Source organism: Erithacus rubecula (genome assembly GCF_903797595.1).
Source record: "Erithacus rubecula genome assembly, chromosome: 8".
Classification (NCBI taxonomy): Eukaryota; Metazoa; Chordata; class Aves; order Passeriformes; family Muscicapidae; genus Erithacus; species Erithacus rubecula.
The window spans coordinates 20,898,204-20,919,432 of record NC_136659.1 but is presented as its reverse complement, the minus strand read 5'-3'; the positions used below and the strand labels follow the sequence as shown (position 1 = coordinate 20,919,432).

General features: G+C 36.3%; 1 protein-coding gene across 13 annotated transcripts in view; it reads left to right on the top strand.

Moving 5' to 3' along the window:
• Positions 1-21,229, top strand: part of SLC4A10 (solute carrier family 4 member 10) — a 163,044-nt gene that overhangs the window by 81,062 nt on the left and 60,753 nt on the right. For all 13 annotated transcript variants that reach the window (XR_013774964.1, XR_013774965.1, XR_013774966.1 and 10 more), the window contains 3 exons: positions 2,395-2,541; positions 10,763-10,901; positions 17,727-17,887. Coding sequence is in view for 10 of the 13 variants with exons in the window: in XM_079311588.1 (XP_079167714.1) it covers positions 2,395-2,541; positions 10,763-10,901; positions 17,727-17,887 (447 nt within the window). In the remaining 3 variants the exon portion in view is untranslated. The remainder of the gene's footprint in view (positions 1-2,394; positions 2,542-10,762; positions 10,902-17,726; positions 17,888-21,229) is intronic.

The window sequence follows — 21,229 nt, the reverse complement described above, 5'->3', positions numbered from 1 at the left end:
TGTTCTGTCCGTGTTTGACCTTCTAGTCTTGGCAAATTTAGAGAGCTCTCGGGAAACTCTTGTTTAATAATGCCACGGACAATTTGTACAGAAAAATGAACATTACATTCTGGGCTCTAGATCATTATACCAACCATGAAAAGGTTACTTGAAGTAAGGTAATACAGTAATTGGATTTCTTTTGTATTTCCTCTTTCCTTTTTTTGCTGCTTCTATCATTCATTGTCATTTTGTCAGCAATTTAGAATTCATTACTCATTTGTTCCCAGATGGTCTCTTTTTTGCTCCACAGTTGTGATCTTTTAATAAACCAGAACTACTTAACTCTCAAATTTTCTGCTTGTTGCTCTATGATTTTTCTGTAGAAAACGATTGCTTTTCCCCTGTCAGTTTCTTTTCCTCTTATTTGTCTGAACCTTGTTACAAGCACCTACCTTCCTCTGTGTATATTGAAATTATGACAAGGTAACACTCTGCTGATCTCAGTAGGTTCACACAGAAAGTAAAATCCACTTTGCCTTTTTCTTTTTTTATGTGTATTTCAGTTTCCAGGTTCCTGGGTTGTTTTTTCAGTGTGAACTGATTGTGTCTGTATAAGGAAAATTGCTATAGCATTCAGACACACACCCATGAATGTTCTGGCACTGTATCCCAGTGTAATGAATAAAGAACAGTCTGGATTCAAGTACTGGTTTCAGCTCTGGAAATTAATTGAAATGTGCATCTCAATAAGCATTTCCTGATGCAGGTACAATCTGATTATTGATGTGGGAGAAAACTAGGATAATCATGCCCACTTCTATCACAAAGCAGCAGGAATGTACTTAGTTACCAAATTAAAAAAAGCAATCTATTTGCACCTCTGGAAATTATTAAAGTTTTAGGAAGGGTAAACCCTTCCTTTCAAAATGTTGTTTTGCTTTTTCTTTTATTCAAGGAGGGGGATAAGGAATTGTAAAGAACTACATTACTCATGTCCTTCAGTACATTTCTAATGAATTTTTCCATGTGTCATGCACTGACTTGAAATACATAAAAGGCAGCAGTTCTCTTTAAACCATTTCTTGGGTTAAATGTGATAAACAGGAAGAAAGAAGTATTAAATAAAGAAATATTTTTCAACTTGTGGGCATTGTTTTAGGAAAATCTCCTGACTCCACAAGAATAGTCTCTCAACAATGGATGCTTCTGCTTTCTACTCTCCTCTACATGGACCAAGGTTAAGGAAGTAACTAGTGTGGTGTCCAGAGTCTTTTCTCGAGCTTTTTTAGCTCTGGCTCTGCAGAGAATTCCTGCCAGTGTTGAATTTCTTTGATGTTTTGTGACACATGCTGCCTTGCTGTGTTTTCTGCCTCCTCTGGAGTCTCCATGGGATTAGAGATCACGTGCTACCTTAGCTTAGTGGTCTTGACCTTTTCCAGATGATTGACACTGCTGAATGATTACAGCAAAGCAATTATCCATGAGTTGTATTATGTTCATTTCAAGGAGAAAATAATGTTATTTGAGATGAGTAATCTGGGCTATGCCTTTCTGCTGAGTAAATGTAGGAGACCTGCCTGCAGTGAGTCATGATTCCTTTCCCATTTGTTCTGGTTAGTGGCTCTTTCTGCACATTTCTGCTTTGCACTCCCCCTTCTAAATGCTCTGATCCTGTTAGCCCACATAGCTAAGAGACCTAAATATTTTAGGCTTGATCAGCAGCATAAAATTCATCAGGCTTGAAGGCAGCAGGCGTGCAATATGTACCTTCTTATGTATTAAAAAATCTAAAAAAAACAGAAGAAATGAAAGTACCCTAAGATACCAGCAATGTATTTATGATGTGAACATGTAAAGTTATATAGGGATGTTGTGCTCTTGCTTACATAGTATTTTATTGTTTTTTAAATTTCTCTCTTTCTTTTTTTCTTCTTCGTTTTTTATTCAGTGAATTTCCCACAAGAATTCTGTCAAGGTTTGGCTCATAAATAGGAATGAGTTTGGTAAAGTTCTTGTACACACAAAGCAAACAGCAACTTTACCAAATGTTCAATCCAAAGAGATCCATGTGTCTCTTTATGTTACTGTTTTGGAAGACATTTAACAGAACACCTGTCTGGCTTTAATGAAAGTTCACATACAAAGATGCAAACTTGAAGGAAAAAAATAAATCTGGCACCTCATCGTAAGGACTTTAGTACTGGGATTTCCTCCTGTATCAAGGGGTTGTGTGTCTGCGTTGCTAAATCATCATTATTCAAATCAATTCTCTTATGACTGTTAACATTAGAATAATCAATACCATATAACTTCAAACTTATCATAAGAATGATACCATTAATGCTGTTAAGGGTATTTATATTGTTATGTTGCCATAGCTGCTTTCTCAGAGGTGCCTTTCTTTGCCTGCAGGCCACCGAACGTTGTTCATCGGGGTTCACGTGCCGCTGGGCGGAAGGAAAAGTCACCGACGCCATCGGCACCGCGGGCACAAGCACAGAAAGAGAGACAGGGAGCGGGACTCGGGCTTGGAGGATGGGAGAGAATCTCCTCCTTTTGGTAAGACAAATTTTATTTTTTGGGTAGGTCTTTAAATGGTAAACGTCAGCATGATTATGCATACTGTGTTGTGTTATCACTTAGGCATGATTAGCAGCGGGGTTTTGGAGAATCCACCAGAGCTCTGCTGGTGATTTGTTCCTTTGAATAAACCCACTAAAGGGTAGAAGCCAGTGGCAGTCAATACATGAGACAGCTCAGTGGTTTCTAGCACTGAAGGAGCACTGTGGGAGACTGTTCCTAAGTGTTCTCACAGACTGCAGCCACTACCAGGGAAAGCTCTGGAGTATTTCCCCCTAAAACGTAGAAAAGTTGTGGTCCTTTACAATTAGTTTTGTAATAACGTCGATGTTACTGAATCTGCAATGTTTTATCAGATTCAAATCATGATCTAGGTTGTGTTTACCTTTTTCCTAATGTGATACTGTAAATGTGCCATCGCAACATGAATCTGCTAACTGTGGACTTGAGGAAAAAGCAGGAAAAATATCTTTCAGTAAACAAACCTGATATGAATCTCCTAAAGTTCTCAAAATTTTAAGTTAGAAAACAGAAGAGAAGATGGTAGTCATTAATAAATTAGTCAAGCTTTGTCTCAAAACACGAGAATATGATGTGCTGTTCAAAAAAAAAGTGCATGTGATGAAATATCTAAGGTTATGGAAGTTGTTTATAATGTAAACGTGTGTAGAAAACTATTTGCTAGTGTGGTTTTTAATAATTAGGAAAATGTGCCAGCATAATTTCAGGTTACAGAATAGTGATTATAAGATGTTCTTTAAAGATCAGAAGTTTGTATTATATATGGGGAATTCTTTTGAGCAGTATATTTTAAGTGGTGATGGTTAGAGCTTGAAATTCTCAATCTTGCACAATGGTTTATTATACGGAAAGTAAAACAAAGTCAAGACTTTCTCAAACTTCACAGATACAAGTTGTGTTTTGAAAACTGAACAGTGAAGAAAAAATTGGCTGTGGTGGTTCTGTCTGGAATGGATTACAAATGTACAAAGACCCAATACTATATTGAAACCAGTTTCTTGGAAAAAAACAAAGTTCATAAATTATTAAAACAGTTTTCAAAAAGAATATGCATATATACATATAAAGTCAGATTAAAAAGAAACAATTGAAAGTTACATTAGCCAAGAAGTGAGATATCTTGAACTATGAAACACTGTCTTCTGTTGAGTCATCTGGTTTTATTTAAGTGCCAGTATGTGACACATTTTGGCTGAGAACTTAGCTCTGTTCTTTCAACTTCTGGAGACCTAGGCTTGTGTCCTTCTTAATGTCAAAAGTGAAAAAAAAACCCCAAATTAACTGGCTGAACATGTTCTTAATAGTCTTTGACATTTATGCCTACAATAAAATGCAATGTTCAACATAATTCTGTGTTAGGTAAATCAGCCTATGTTCAAAGGATCTCTGAGGGTGAAATAGCAGTAATATGAAAAAAAAGATAGTTTTGAATCACATTTGTAACTTGGTCTTCACTGCATTCATCCTCAAGAAATGAGTATAGATCTGCAGTTTTATAAGTCACATTTTCACTTTTAAAGGTATTATAGCTACCAATTAACGTGTGTGTGTAAGTGGTGTCACTTGACGGACAAGTTACAGGCCAGAAACACAGAAATATCTTCAGTTGAAGATATTCTTCAAAGTGCTTGGTTGATAACAATTCAAAGAATCCAAAGATAGAACTAGAAATCTGGAAATATCCAGTCTTTTCACCCTGAATAATTATCTGAATAGTAAATTACGAGAATTTTCGCTCTTGTCTATCTGACTCCTGGAAGTTTGGCCAGCGACCCAGATTTTGATCTTTGACATCTGTCCATCCAGGCAGAAATGTGATATTCTACAGACAAGAGTGAAAGGGACTTGCACAACGAAGACAAATCTTAAAATGCTACAGTGGTGGTGAGGTTAAGCATATACAGAGCAGGCAGACAAAATAATACAGAGATGATTAGTAGTCTCTATCTACCTCCTCCTTTTACTATGGTGTTTCCTTACAGGAGTTTCAGACAGCTTGTTGTGCTGCCTGGGGAGAAGCATTGCCTCTAGAGAGAATATAAGCATAGATTTTCTATGGTTTAATTGCACAGAGAGAGCAACAGATACTTCCCACACTAAATCTGAACCTACTAAACCTCAGTAAGCTTTTTAGCTCTTTCCCACGACTACAAGTTTCTAACAGCGACCGGAACTGAAGGAAGACAAATGTACTTGCTTTATTTTTTATGTGTAATTCAATATGAGGGACTGTATCACCTGAGAGAGTAGATCCAAACTAGTCCCATAATTTATAAATCATTCTGATTTAATTGAGCAAGCAGAAATGCTTAGCTCCATCTTTCTGTTGACACCTTTTAATGCATTTCTGCCAAATAGTAGAAGGCTGTATGCTTGGGAACTGTGAAGAAGGAGGGGAAAGTAAAAAACATTTTGATGAGCAGGTGCAAGAAGAAAAGATGGAGAAAATAAGCACTGTGAGACCAACTGATAGAAAACAGTGCTTTGAAGTAAGTCAGAAAAATACATAAGGATTTTTATGATACAAGAGAATAAATTAGCAGTGTTTTGAAGCAGTGAAGTATGAAAGGCGATATAATAAAAGCAAAAGATCCAACAATGGAATAATAGAGATTCTGGAACAAGTAAGGACCAGAAATATTCAGACATGAAGTGCTGCACACTGCTCAGTTAACCCAGCATGGGATAAAGCATTATTTTTTGTCATAATCTATAAGTGTAAAATTTGTAGCTTTATCTGTGCAGTTCCATCACGTGCAGATCTTGCTCTGCTGTCACTGCTCCAGGGAGCTGTGCAGTGCTTTGGGGCTGTGTGTGCCCCATGCAGAGTGGACAGGGGCCTCGGGGTCTCCTGGCTCCTGTCCACTAAAAACCAATTTGTTAAAGTGTTTTCTGTGTATCAGCATGGGTAGAAAACACCTCTAGTCAGTGTAATGACAATAGGGGAAAGCTTCCTGTTAATCCCTTTGAATCCTGGCTGGGAAAGCTGTACCAGCTACTTTCTGGGAAGGTTTCTGTAGAGAATAGATTTTTTAGAACATTCTGACATCAGCTCATAAGCTTTTTTTTTTATTTTTAATCTGCTACTGTCACTTTTCAAAATTAACCCAGGTGTTCTCAGTGTACAGCTTCAGAGATAATTGCAGATTAGACAAATAATATGCAGAATATGTACTTAGTGGAATGAAGGAGAGTCCTGTCATTTAGGGGCATGGATCAATCACTCAGGTTTGGGGTTTGTTTTCCCTACACATGATTCACATTATCTGTCTGTTGCCTCTTAATGACATGAGGTTGTAAAAGTTGTTTCCATTCTGCAGTAATGATGTAAATTGCACAATTTGCAATTTACACACAATTTCACAAATGTGAAAACCATGGGCTTTTCTGGGTAGTAAAAATTGTAAGCTGTGTGATTTCAGTGGTCTAGGTTTTCACTATCTTGTCTCTTAAATTTCTTCTTGTCGAAGAGAAAGAGAAATTCAGTGAATTTATCCACTCTAGTTAAAAATGCAGTAGTGCTGTTTGTTTTACTTGGGAGGTTCACTGTCCTCAGCTGAAGTGCTGCTGTTGTAATTAAGGCCCCAGTTTCATTTCAGCCTTAAGCTCCCCTTCTCAGTTTTCCTTGTGGAGTAAAGTATTGTGACTGTTTTGTGAATTAAATTAGGGAATTGATGCAAATTAACACTAATTTAATAAAAAAAGCAGTTTCTAGCCTGGGGCATTTCCTTGGTGCTGCTTGTGAGGGCAGTGGGTGCCAGCCCCTGTGAGCTGCAGGGTCACCAGGCTCCATCAGTGCCATGGGTCGTGGTGGCACTGAAAGCCTGGTGCACATTTCCCTTTGGCTGCTGGGGATGCACTTGCTTGTGTGCACGTGGATTTTTGTGGCAGTTTTCTGTGGCTGTTTTGATGTCTGCTGTTTGCCTGTAACCAATGAAACGGCTCTTTGGCGCTCATGAGTTAAAGATGTTTAAGTAGTTGTTATAAAATGGTGGCATAGGAGGACTTTGCCTCTGGATAGGGTGTCTTTAAGGACAGGTGAACACAGCTGTGAGAGCTGAGGTTTGACGGCAGCCTTGTATCTGTCCTGTATTACTAGACACTGTTGAAGCTTGTGGAAGGTTTGATTTGCTCTTTTAAGAAATCTGGATTTAGTAATCCCTAGTTTTAAAGAGGCTTAAATTTGTAATTCTTGATATTGGATGTGGCAAGGCAAGCAGAACAGCCCTGGAGGTGAGCCTGACACAGGGCTGCACGCACAGCTCAGGAAACGCTCTCTGAAGGTAATGCAGCAACAAAAGTCAACTGCAAAGCTGGGCTTCTCTTGCTTAGAAGAAGGACACCTGAAGAAAGTAAATCTAAAAGACTCAGTTGGATATATTTGGTAGCTAGTCTCAAGTGCTGAGGGGTTATTAGTGGAGTAAATTTAATTATTTGTGAAGAGTATGGCTATTAACAGGATTCACCAACTCTGAACTATAGGCTTGTATGATGAAGGATGAACTTGGAAATTTGAATCTCTGGGCAGCTGTGGAACAGATTGCTGCAAGAAGGAGCAGTCCTGACACAGAGTTGTGGTTGCACTTGGGGATGTTTTAAATTAGGGGAATGGCATTTATGATTCCTTTCTACTTGTGTTTTGCAAGGTGGGATGGTGTTGTGGGACACTGTTTGCCACTACTTGCACTCAGCGCTGTTCCAGGAGGCAGCTCTTCATGTTTCCCTCTAGGAATTGGGTGATTAGAAATTCTGGCATTCAAACCTGCTGTTTTGTATGTCCATGGCCACATCTTACATTTATTTTCAGGATATTGATGCCTGTACAAGGTGTCGTAATATGGATCATGATGTCATGTTTCTGCAGGGCCACCCCCTTCCTGCAGCACAGAGTCCCACTTTGAATTTGTGGTTTCAACAATAGCTTAAGCACCCTTTTATTAGACCAGTAGAACTAGAATACTTAGAATTTGCATGGATGCAATGAATTTGAGGTATCAGAGTAGTTTGGATGCAAGTGCTGCACATGTGAAATGAGCACAAGCCCAGAGAAACCCAGGGATAAAACAGAGGGGCTGCTGGAGCCACAGCAATCAGAAAGCTGCTTCAATTTTCCTGTCTGACATTGCTCATTAGCCAAGCAGGAGTGCTTGGTGATGGTACCCCAGCTCCTGTTGTGTACCTGGCTTTCTACTGAGTTCTAGCTGGTCATGGAGGATTTCCTGAACAAGTGATGAGCTAGTTACTTGGGAGACTCATCAGCTGCTTATTGTGAAATTTGAAATTCAGGTTGTTTCTGATAACTCTGATATAAAGCAACTACACTGATAGAAATATTGTTGTAGCAGATTAGTCCCAGTCATTAATTTTTAAAAAAAGTAGTTTAGATTGTTTTCATTACTTTTTAGAAATAGCAATAATAATATGAGGGACTTTTTTTTTTTTTTATGCTGGCTGCGCTACTTGAAGTAGGGATAGACAAAAATAATACTCAAGCCAATTTCTGTTTGTCTAGACTGCAGAAAACATTGTGTCCTAGTTTGCAAATATTATGCTTCTGCACTGAGGATTAAGTTAGCACAGTTTGACAGTCAGCAATTGAAGCATTCTTCCATATTGATTTTGAATCACATATTACTAATTTTCTATATAACATATTAATGACATATTTGGTATTGATATTCCTATGAATATGAGCCAAATCTATCTGGCATTGCTCACGAATAGTCCTGTTAATTCAGTTTTATAAGTAGAACCAACACATCTCTTGTTTTTATCTTAATTTTCCTATTGTTTACATCTTTTAGGGTTTTGTCCTTGAAATAAAATTATTGTACCATAAAGCAAATGATAACATTTTTTTCCAGTTTCCAGATTGTTGTCTGAAAATGAAACTGTTATTTCAGGTTTCGAATACCAGTAGAAATCACAGCAGAACAGAAAGAATCTAGCAGCTTTTTTTTGCTGCTTTGCTAACAAGGAAGAAGATAATTTAGTGCCTATTTCGTCATTTCTATGGATGTGGTGCTCGGGGGGTGTGACTTGTTGGTGGATTTGGCAGTGCTTGGTTAGTGGTTGCACCCTGATGATGTTAGATGTCTTTTCAGCCTGAGAGATTCTGATTCACTGTTGTCAGTCAAATAGCTTGTTACACAGAAGACCCAACAAGAGCAAATTACTGCAGTAAGGTGATTCCTTGTTACTGCTCACCTGACTTCAAGAGATTTCTGATCCTCTGCTTTTCTTCCTACGCTGAAAGCATGTATTTGCATGAGGATCATAGCTGTCACAAAGCTGCAGCTCTGCTCTATGATACTGCTCATTTATTACTTAACAGTAGCAGTTGCCATAAATCAGTTCTAGTGCTGATTTTATCAAGAGTACAGGATGTTCCTGGCAATGCTTATTCTCAGATTCTAGCTGCAGTCCAGCTCTCTACCAAAGTAGCTTTTTTTCCATGTTCTATTAGTAGTCATATGCACTAAACCTTTGTAGCTTCATATCTCACTGAATTTTGTACTTCTGGAAATTAGTCTTAAGAAGTTGCGGACTTCTTAACTAGAATGTACTTCTAGTCTCAGATTTAAAAAAAAAAAAAATACAATGTTTTTAAAGAAAAAAGAGGACTGAACAGTGAGGAGAAGAGAAAGCAAGGAAAGGGTAAAGGGGAGGAGCTCCTTGCTGTTCTTCAGCAATTCACCAAAAAATAATTCCTGTAACTGTACCCCCTGCAGTTCCATCCCTGGTGCTTTGTAGAACCTGAGCTCATCTCTCCCTTCTCTCCTGTGTTTCTCCTTGGGTTTAATTTCCTTGCTTTGTGAAGGAGTAAATAGACTTTACTGTATACTACATCTTTACACTCTGTTTAGGCAAATAGATCTCAGGTGAAAACTGTCATGTATTGTTTGTGTTTCATTGCTATAGTAAGTTTAGCACTACTATCTAAAAGGTATCTGCATTTCTGAATTTAATTTTCTGTGTCAGTGGCCCATTTAATTTGTTTGGATCAGAGCTGTAGTGTTGTTTTCTCTTTAATTAGGATTCAATGGGTGTTATCTCATTTTTTTCCTGAAATTCAAAGAGCTTGAAGACCCTGTGCAGTGATGCTCTTTGCTGTTAGATGGAATACTGTAGCTTGTCTTAACAAATATGTTATAGAACTGAACTTCCTTTACACAATGTTCAAGGAGTCACTGAGCTGTTCTACTGGATAATCAGTTTTTCGGTTGACTGGCAGCCTGGCCTCTCTCAGCTATCACAAAGGACTTTTGGTTCCTTTCAGAAATCTGAAGTACATTAGCAGAAAAAGCAGCTATGTATTGCTCGAAAGACTGTGTTTCATCAGTTTGTTCATCTCAGATTTGCATTTAAATAAGCAAATAGGATATAAGTTAATTTTTTTTTTAATATAGCACTTGAGCTATGAACATTTAATATACATTTAAGATGCTCTGTTATGCAAATTTTTTGAGTGAAAAAAGTAATAGTATGTCTTCAAAAATATATTTAGCTATGTGCACTGGAAGGTTATGAAGAAAATTAATCTGTAACAACTTTGAAGGGGAAGACAGAGGCGGGAAGAATAAAATGAAGAAGCTGAGACAGATGAAGAAGTTGTGTATCTCAAGCAGCCTAACCAAGTAGAAAGAGTTATGAAAGGAGCAAGGGTCAAGTCTTCAATTGTATATTCATATTAGACAGGTTTCATTTGTTTTCTTTCTCCTGCAGCAAAGATTTCACATTTAGTGTTCTGAGATAGATCTGCAGATGCAGACTTATGAAATGGCAAAGTAGTTTTTCCTAACACCAGAGTAAAAGACTTTTATCAGCTTTACTCAGCTTTATCTGTATTGCTTTCTGTATTCTTTTTTTTTTTTTTTTTTTTTTTAATTTCCCCCCCCCCGCCCCGTTACCTGGGAGAGATACCACTCCAGCTTCCAATAGACCCTGTTTCTATATGTTCTATACATCTGGAGGAGTTTTTTTAAAAGTGGACTTGGCAACTACAGTAAATGAGGAGGTCTTAATCTGAATGTGTTTGTGTGCAAATGAATGTTCTTTTGGCAAAACTGTAATTTTTTTTGTGTGATATACATGAAAACATCTGGATAATCTCATAAAATTTGTTTTCTCAGGGAAAAAAAAATGGTGTTTTGGACTTGATATTTTTATTTTTCTCCAGATACCCCATCACAAAGGGTGCAGTTTATTCTTGGAACAGAAGATGATGATGAGGAACACATTCCTCATGATCTCTTTACTGAGCTTGATGAAATCTGTTGGCGTGAAGGAGAGGATGCAGAGTGGAGGGAGACAGCAAGGTGAGTGTTTTCATCATTTAAGAATTATCTGTAGGTATTGGTTGCTGGTGTATTGAGGAATGATTTCAAAGCTGTAGCAAGCTCAGGGAGAGATTTTGGATATAAAGCTTAAATAAAAGCATAATTTTAATCCTTGGTCTGCTAGTGTTACAGCAGCATTGGTCGTTTCCCAGATCTAGATGTTTTCATCTCAACTTATGAATATAGGTTCTAGTGAATACCAATGGAAAAAAATTGTAAATATACCATAATGTGAATTAAAAATCTTTGGGTCAATTCAAATTTTGTCTTCTAATTTAAAGAATCTTTCAAACTTCATATGTTGTTTGAATCCTCAAGAAACTGATGATGGTACCATTATAAAAAGATTAAAGTGAGGAATAAGATTACTTTTGCAGCAATAGAACTTTTACAGATTCTAAGTCTCTGTAAACAGTTTATTTTGAGAATAAGTATTCAGTCCTGGATTATTTTATTTCTGCAAAATTAGTGGGAAAGGCTTTCAGATTGCATTTCTGTTGTGAAAAGAAGAATAATACTGGTAGACAACTTTCAATTGTACATTTTTTTCCTTGACACTTAAATGGGAGATGATTTGCTTAGTTTCAATAAGAATTCACATTTTACAGCAATCTTTTTTTTTTTTTTTTTCATTTTGAAACCTTAGTTCTTCCTTTCCCTGCCAGTTGTTGACACTGTTCCTCAATGGTGCCCAAAAGTTTGTGTAATATGTATTTGGTAGAATATAAATTGCAAAATTTCTGGAAGGATTTTGTGTGCAGCTATGTATATGGGCTGTCTGACATGAATATGGCTGGTAGTTTTCTTTCTAATTTTACTATAAATTTCAACTTTCCCAGAGGGCCAAAAAAATTTATATGACCTTCCTTTCCATTATCTGTGCATAGGCAGATGCTAAATATAGATTTTTATGTGTAGAAAATTCTCACATGGGAATTATACTGCAAAAGGAATGCAGTAGTGTTCCTAAATAATCTTATTAATATACATAGATAAAATCTAATCAAGGTAATAGTTTGCAATGTTCTTGTACTGATTAGGACTACGTAGAACCTCTTTAGCAGGGGTATCAACTTCTGTTAAAATTAAAAAGTAAAAATCACTGTGTGTTATTTATTTTTAAGCAGGGATATAGCAACTTTTTAAAATTCAACTTAAAAAAAATCTCTTTTTAAATTATCAAAGAATTGTGTTTCTTAAAATTATAACAGTTTCTGTTGATAATGAAGATAGAATTCAAAAGAAGTAGGTGACATAAATTTCTGTTTTGGATGATCTGTCTATATGTACAGCCTTCTCAGTTATTGTTTGTGAAATGTAGAATTAAAAATGTTTAATAGAAACAAGATGAGATTGTTGAAAGAGGGCAGGAGAAAAACAGCCAAGAAAACTCAATTTTTGGAGCTCAGAAAATGCAAGAGTGGCGGAATAGCTATTAGTAAAATTTCTTTAGTTTCAGCAGTAAAATGGAAATAAAGGAAGAGTGGGGCTGTTGTGTGGAATGAGCTGGTCAAGATAAATGATCTTTTCCAGTTTGGATCCCAAAATTTCAGACTGCATTTTACATGACTGGTAAGAAGTAAGGTGACTGGTTAGAAAAGGAGGAGATGGAAAAGAAATTACCAAATTCAAAATGAAGATAAGACTCAAAGTGCTTTTCTGTGAAAATAAGAGGGTGCAATAATTTCCATCCCAGAAAGGTGAAAGGACATGTGTTTAATGGGGGGGGGGAGTGAGTCTGTCAGGTGTGTTGTACTAACCCAAACACAGCAATACTATTAAGGAAAGGATAAAAATGGTTGGGCCAAACAGAGCCCTTGCAGTCCAATTTCAGAGCCATACAATGCTTGAAGGAAAGAAAAAATAGGGACTTGGAGATAAGTGGAAAATTGGATAAAATGCAATACAGTGGTATATCATGTCAGACTAAGTTAATAAAGCTCTTTAATCAAATAATTGATTTTTATTTTTCTGATAAAGAAAAACAATGGGTCTATTTTTTTTAGTAAAGCATTTGATATGGTACAGCAGTGGAATGTATTACTTAAACTGCATTCTATTGTAAAAATTCTATTAGTAGGTCAGGAACTTTGAAGAGGTGCAGCAGGTCATGCTGAGAGATTATACTATTAGTGTGAAAGCTAGTGACAGCTAACTTCTAAAGAATTAAGCTTAGCAAATAGATTTATTATTGAATTAAAACCAGGATTATAATAAGGAAAATTGCTGATAATAATAAATTAGGAGGTATTACTCCTCTAGAAATAGATAAAGATGTCATACACAAAGAACTGAGTGGCTTTGAGTAAAGTAATAGAAATGGGGTGGTGTTTAATATGCAAGATTATGTGCTTAGAAACTAATACAGTGGATCTCTTTAAATAACTGTGATTGATTAGGGACTTCAAAATTATTGATTTGACTAAAAACATGGTGTGGAGAAGATACAACCTGAATTTGTTGCTGTTCCAGGCTTTATATATATTTTCCATCTGTGTGTGAAATGTCATTTGGAAATATTTATAAATCTTACTGTTTGGCTTTGGATGTAGCTCCAGGTAGAGATTAATTACATTTAATGAGAGTGATAGTACTAAATGGTTATGTATTCATTTCACCAAGCTCTGCACTTGGTGCACCTGGACTGAAATGTGAGGTTGACTCTGGTGAAATACATCTGTGTCTTGATATTTTCAGTTTGATTGAAAGTGCACTGGACTTTTCTGTTCCAGGATCCAATTTAGACTGTCCCATCCATGGAATTAGTTAGACAGAATGGAATGAATGGTTTGGCTATGTTGATATAGGGATAAAATTAATTTTTTTCTCCATCAATTGATTTCAAGGAAGAAGAAGCACATACCTTTCAAAATCAGTAGTCATTCTTACTGTAGTTTTTGCATGTGGCCCAGCTGTATAGTTATGCATTCTCTGTGGAGATGATGTATAGTTTCTATTTTGAAAAAAAAAAAAAATCTGGTGAATTTATGGAGAAATGTGCTGAAGTGTAACAGTTGGATTTATTTTATACACTCAAATAGTGTAGCTGCAAGTTGCAGGTATTGGGAAAGCAATTTATGTATCATGGCTGGAAAGTAATATCTGATTTGTAGCAAGTTTTACCCAGACTTTTACAACTCATTTATCTGCTAGTATCAACCAAAAACATCTGGAAAATATCACCATCTTTACGGACCAAAAAAAGATATGTAGTAAGGAGGAAAATAGAAAGGACCTTGGAGTCAGGAGGAAAGTGCTTAAGCTTAAATTTTTTTGCACAGTTAGGAAAATAAACGTGCAAATTGGTAATAGTGACTAGAAAATGGATGGGTTGGGGAAGTTAACAATTGTAATACATTTTCCCTGATCAAAACTTTCTTCCAGAGAAACTGGGCCATGAGAAACAGGTTTCTAACTCCTTCCTTGTTCTTTGTGCTCTTTGGCTGGTTTTCAATCGGTGTGGGCAGGCACAGGCTCATGTGGAAATTGATGCAGATTGAAAGATTCCATTGAATCCATCAGCTGTGGAGCAGGTTGTGAGTGCATGCTCCATCTCTCTGCTGCAGACATACCACACTACAAAAGACTACAAGTCACTCACTTCATGTTGTGCAGAAAATGCAGTACCTGTGTCTAAAATGAAGCATGTGCACTCATTTTTTGATGCCTGAGGAAGTGATGAGGATGGCTTAGGAGCTAGGATGTACACATAAAGTGTATGTACACACACTAGCATGAGTAATATTCTTCCTATAGTAACATACCTTGCTGGAACTCTTTTTGGCATCTTATTTTCTAGCAAGCTAAAGGAACTAAACTGTGTGATCAAGAGACCTATGCCAGGCTTTACCAGTAAAAGCAAGCCATAAGGATGAAAGTGCTTTTCTGTGCAATCACACGTAACTAAGATAGCTCCAGAGATGTTCCATCACATGGGATGCACCTGAGATGAGCTCAGTAGTAGTTGATGGTGTTTCCCAAGAAACTATGAAAGGCTTTTATCTGTCAAACATACCAGTTAACCATAAGGGATTAAACTGCAAAAGTAAATAGATTGAAATTTGCCTTTGAGAAACTAAAAGGAGTACAAAATTGGCAAATTGGGATCTATGCCTGAATTTGGATTTCAAAGCCATTTCTGTCATGGCGTCTTGACATGAATTCAGAGGATTGATCAAATGGTATTACAATTCTTAAAACCACTGAACACATAGAATTGAAGGACTTTGCATAAGATTTGAGTTATTTTATGTTTTCTGCTACTGTTTCTCATTTGGTGTGTTAAATAAGGATTATTTGACATAACAGAAATATTTCTGAGAAGGTAAAAAGTGATAAACAGTAACATGATGTTCCCTTGATGAAATTAGTAAACTTAAACTATGATTATTAAAATCAAAATAAAGATTTATTCCAAACGTAGAATCCTCTCAGCTGGATATGATTTAATTATGTGTCCTGGCCTGTTGGCTCATTGAGTAACAATGCATGATAATGTGTTTAAACCCCCAAGTTTTAGCAACAGTAGGAAATGGGGTGAAACCCATACAATTGTACTATTGCAATTCATGGAAAGCCAGATGATCACAATGGTAAATATAATTATATGAGCAGTAGCAATAGTTTCCTATGGATTTTTATGCACCAATGCACAATCTCTGACACTATAAACTATAATTAAAGCTGTTTTCATGATATAGACTTCTCTGTGCCCCTAGTATGTTATAAGCTCTGATATAAGCCTGCCTCTGTTCAGTTACCTGTCTTAGACTTTTAAGGACGTGCTTGTCTTTTATTGGTCTTTTAAAATCTGTTTACAACTGGTCAGTAGATTAAAATTGGGTAATATCAAGGACAGACTGCAGCAGCATAATCAAATAAGCATATTGAAGACTGACTTACATGAAGGTTTCTGATGATATTTTGTAAGACCATGCTTGGGTCATTGTTTCTAGAATACATGGAGCATGATTTTTAATCTTTTTTAATCAGACAAGATAACAAGACAAGCATGGTATAATAACAGAAATAATAAGATATAATAACACTAATAATAATATATAATAACAGAAATAATTATGAATACTCAAGCATAAAAATCTTCAAAATCTCCTGAAGAGATTAGAAACATGCATAAAAGTAGAGGTATGAAAAGAGAATGATGTAGATATTTCACAGAGTCTTGGGAGACAGTGGTTTAAACGGGACAATAAATGGACCATATTTGTGATGCTCTGGATATAAATAGGTATTGCACATTTTTCAGCTTGGATAAAAGAATGCCATGAGCAAGAAAGGAGCAGTCTCTTAGAGACTTCAAGTGTAACTGCAAAATGAAGAAAAATTTAAGAACTTTTTCCTTCTTACATGATTATTGAAAACTTTCATTATTTGTTTTAGGCACCCGTTTAAGAGTATTGCTTTGAATTTGGTGGAGAGGAGTGTGTTAAATTGTGTTTGATGTCTGTTTGGACATGGTTTTGAAAGTTTATTTTGAAAATTCCATTTGCATATGCAAATTCAATTTCATGGCTTTGTGGAAACAAATTTTTGTGCTGTGTCCTTCTTGGTGCTTCTCTGGAGGAATGGGAAAATGAAGGGGATTAGCTGGGAAGAAAAAAGGGAGTATGGAACAGGTCTGATGAAGAGGAAAGAGTTCTCATGGGCTAAGACAAAGTACAGAAACTGGCCAGTTTCCTCACAGAGGAAATGGAGGGAAAGTGTTTAGATACAAAGAGGAGGAGAGGGCTAGACATAGGAGACTAGAGATTTTGAAGGACCCGAGAAGTTGAGACAAATTGTCTCTATAAATAATGAGGATGATTAGAAGGCAGCTGGGACAGTTCCAAGAAATGGAATACATCAGGAAGGGAGCAGATATCTTCTGATGAGTGTGTCAGTGAAATGGTGGCTGCTTGCAGGATGGCAGCAAAAGGGGAAGAACTTAGTACACAAGGACTGAAAGGAGGAAAGTATCTGAAATGTGGGTACACTTGTGTATTTTACAAGTAGGAGCAGAGCTAGAGAGGTGGCCCAGGAGCAAAAGAGGACAGATGTGCTAGCTGCCTTGCTGGGCTGTGAGGCTTGGTAAAACTGAAAATTTCTCAGCTTTAGAGGTCTTAAGGCTTTACATTTCCCTGCTGTCTGTAAATAAGTGTGAAGATGCTGTCCAGGTGTGAGGCTCTGCTTGACTTCTCTGCTGCCATGTCTGTATAGAATAGCTCAGTGCTGTTGAGTCAAGTGATACAGGTGTGTCTGTGGCTGCAGCTGTTCAACCTGGCCAAGCTGGCAGGGGCAGGGCTCCACACAGCAACATCCCTGTGTGACTGCTCAGATTTTTGTTTGTTCCCTTAGTATTCTTTAAAGTGCAGTATTTATCAGTAGAGAATTCAGTTTCAAGCAAGTTTGTCTGGCTGAATGATAACAGAAGATTTGATCCTCTCATATATCCTTTTATTTTGCTGGTTTCTTCAAGCTCATTTTTGTGCAACTTGTTACTCTGTCACAGAAATGTCATTGTATGCCAAAGAATTAGTCAAAGTTCTTGTAGAGTACAAAGATAATTGCTTAATATATTTATCTCTTCACCTTTGTGGTCAGAACTTATTCTCAAAAAATGTATAATATAGCATTATATGGACAGAAGTAGGCAATGGTGGTTTTCTCCATATTTCCTAAAAGGAAGAATAAAGTGAAATCTGAAGACATGTTCAACATCTTTGTGCGTACTTTCAGCATCCGTAGAGGTAATTAACTTTTCATTTCTTATGCACAATAGAATAATTAAATTGATTGCTTGTATAGGTGGTTGAAGTTTGAAGAAGATGTAGAGGATGGTGGAGAGAGGTGGAGCAAACCCTATGTTGCCACACTGTCACTTCATAGCTTGTTTGAGCTGAGGAGCTGCATCCTGAATGGCACAGTTCTTTTGGACATGAGAGCTAACTCCATAGAAGAAATTGCAGGTATGTATTGATGTTTCATCTACTGGTTATGAAAATTATTTAATAAAAGCTAAATCCTTACCAAGAAAGTAATTGCATAATAATCAGTTCAGCTTAGAAGCTCCTAGGAAATGTTTTTCTCAATGTACTGAAAAAGAGACTCATGTCTAGCACAGTTAGTAAATATTCTGTTTATATTTTTATAAGGAATCTGCTGCTTTAAGAATCAATTTTTGAATAAAGAAGAAAATTAAAATGGAGGAAAGAGGACAGTTTGGTTAGATTTAATTAGAGCTGGCATGTTCTCTGCTTCTGCCATGCTGCCTCACGTGAATGAGGCGTGTGTTAGTTTTCACAAACTTAATCTATTGCTATACTAATTGCAGGCAATCTATCTTTACAAAAAAACCCAAAATATAGTGAAGTATTTATTGCAATTAAGTGGCAATAAATACATGAAAACAGATACATCTCTGAGTTAAGAATGAAATCAGGAGTAATTATACAAAGTAAGTTTAAAAAAAAAATCAGGTACATTAAGTTCTTAAAATGAAGTTAAGTGCATTTTTTTTTCCAATAAAAATTTATTTGGCAGTTGCAATTCTAGAGCTTGTGTGAGCTTCTGAGCAAGACAAAACATAATGGATGAGTCTTCTCTCCCAAAAGTATAAGTGAGATTGAGACTAAATGTCATTTCCTGTTTTCCTGGTGTTTCCCTCAAAGACTGTAACTAGTTTTGGAAAGGTACAAAAGACAAAGCAATAAAATTGTCTGACACTCAAGATTATTAAGCAAGCTGCTTTGTGGATGATATATAAATCTATGTAAGTCCCATATAAAATTTATTTTACTTAATTAAATTATAGGGGAGATATTGTTTGGTGAGCTATATTTAACAGTGGAATTAAAATTGGCTCAGATACCAGTAGCTGCTTTTTATGTTTACTTTTCCCAAATTGTTTATGTCAAACTGACGCAAGATATTATTAATACAAATTTACAGAAACTTGTGTGGGTTTCTACTCTGTCCTGAGATCTGATTCTCCCATGACTCATAGTCTGAATCAGAGCTTCAGAATTTGTCTTGATAATGACAAAACATAAACATGAAGAATAAAAAGCAGCTGATTTGAAGGAACAAAGGTGTCCATCAGTATGTTGCTTTATTATTTATTTACAAATAGTTAAGAAATGCTTAGGTTAGCTGCTTGATGTTCTTGTATTACTTTTTTGCTTAAATAGTATACTGGGTTTTTCAGTCTTGAGCTTTACATTCTTAATCTAGAAATCACTCAACTTTGTCTGTAGTCAGCTAAGAAAACCCTTCCAGAAATTATTTTTCTTAAGTAGGTAAAAAAATTAAAAATTAATGCACAAAACCCCCAGCTTCACATAGCATCCTTTTATTAATGCTTTTGTAAGAAATTGTATATTTTTCAATATAGTGAGGCTCCAATTAATTAAGGTTTATAATCTCTTAATCCTTAGTTGCAGTGATTTTGTTTTAGTTAGCGTGGCCAAGGATTTGAGCATTTGTAATACTAATGTCGAAACTCACCACAGATGTAAATTGTTCTTCAGCAGAGAATTTGGGGAGTTACCCTCACACTATTAGAATTTATCACTAGTTGTGGCTTATCCTGGTTTGTTGATTAGGAAAACCTTTCTTCTGAGGAGGGGTTTTAGGGTGACTTTCATTAATTGGCATGCCCCATTTTAATTTAAAAAGTACCTGTTGTTGTGGCAGATTTGAATGCATTTTATTTATTATATTATTTGCTTGAAGTGGTAGGCATCCCTTTCTGATAAGGTGACCTGACACATGATAAGGTGACCTGACACATGATAAGGTTTGCATGGGTTGCACTTGGTCTTTGAAAGAAGATTATATTTTTATTCCTCTGCAGATTCAATAACCAATGAACTATTCTATTTTTAAAAAGCTTTGCAGCAGGTGCTTCAGGCAAGTGAATCATTCTGTAAATTACTCACGTTCTGTCAGGTTTCTTTGAAGAGATTTATTTTTTTCCTATTTTCTTGAGAAATAAAGTTGCTACTGTAGTTGCTTTTCTCTGTTAATATTATTTGTGCTGTAGCAATTCTATTTAAAAAGTTGTTACTTTACTGCTATGTGTGTGTGATTCCTGGTCTCCAATGATTAGGGAATGTTACAAAGAGTGTGGCACACTGTAGGCAGCACTGTGAGAAGGAAAGTCTGACAATAGTGGTAACAAGCACACCACCCAGGGCTGTGTGCTGGGAATCTTAGAAATGTGATAAGTAGAAAGAACTGCCTGTCATATCATTTGGAATTAAAAGTGACTGCTGGACCTGAAGATTAGGCAGAACTGGTACCTCTCAGGAAATCCTTTATTGTCTGTTCCAGTCAGTTGCTATTCCCTATTAGTGGTTATAATCCTACTTATCATGTGCTGTACAATGCAAATGTTGTTTTCACAAGGACTTGATATGTATTCCAGTTGTATCTGGCAGTCCTGACACTAGAATTTAAGGAAATATTTGCTCTCACCTGTTATCTTCAAATTTTTTCCAACATTCAGCTCTTGTTACTTGGCTTGCTCGCCATCCTCATGCCAGGCTTGTCCAGCAGCCCTGTGATCACTTCTAGTTTTGTTTCCATGTTACTGTTCTTTAGGAGAGTTTGTGGAAACAGGTTATGCCCTATGGTTTTAAGGGGTACTCCTGAATTAAATTTGACTCTTATGCCTCTGATTTATGGTTTAAGGTTTTGGTTCTTTAATGTAATCTTTTGATAGCTTTACTGCATTGCTATAATGCATCATAATTTGAGAGCAAATACATTATTTGTGCACATGTACTTTCTTCCTACTTGCCTTAATGCTTTGTTAGTAAGAAATGTGTGTTGTGTATTTATTGGTAATGTCTTGCTATCTGGGCTATATTCCAATATCAAATTACATTGCTATTAATGCAGTGCCAGTCTTCATATCCTTGAAAGAGGTATACTTAAAATTTATTGCTAAATTGAGACTAAGAATTCCTATTTGTTTTAGTCAAGGCTTTTAATCTATAAACGCTTACTCACTAAGGCATTAAACTCTTAGCACTTAACCCTTGAGAATTTCTATTATTAAAGTCTGTATTTTAAAACATTAATGGACTTGTGGGGAAATCTACAGTTGAAAGCTACCTTTTGTAATGCTTGCATGGTTTCCAGAACATTTTGTTTTTTATCCCTGGAAACACTGACAGTTCTGCATAAAAATATTTTGGTACTGTTTATGTGGTGAGAATTTTTAAATCATCCTCTATTCCAGCATGTCCATTGTCTATTAGGTATTTTTCATTCCAACTGTCTTACTAAAAAATTACTTAATCTGA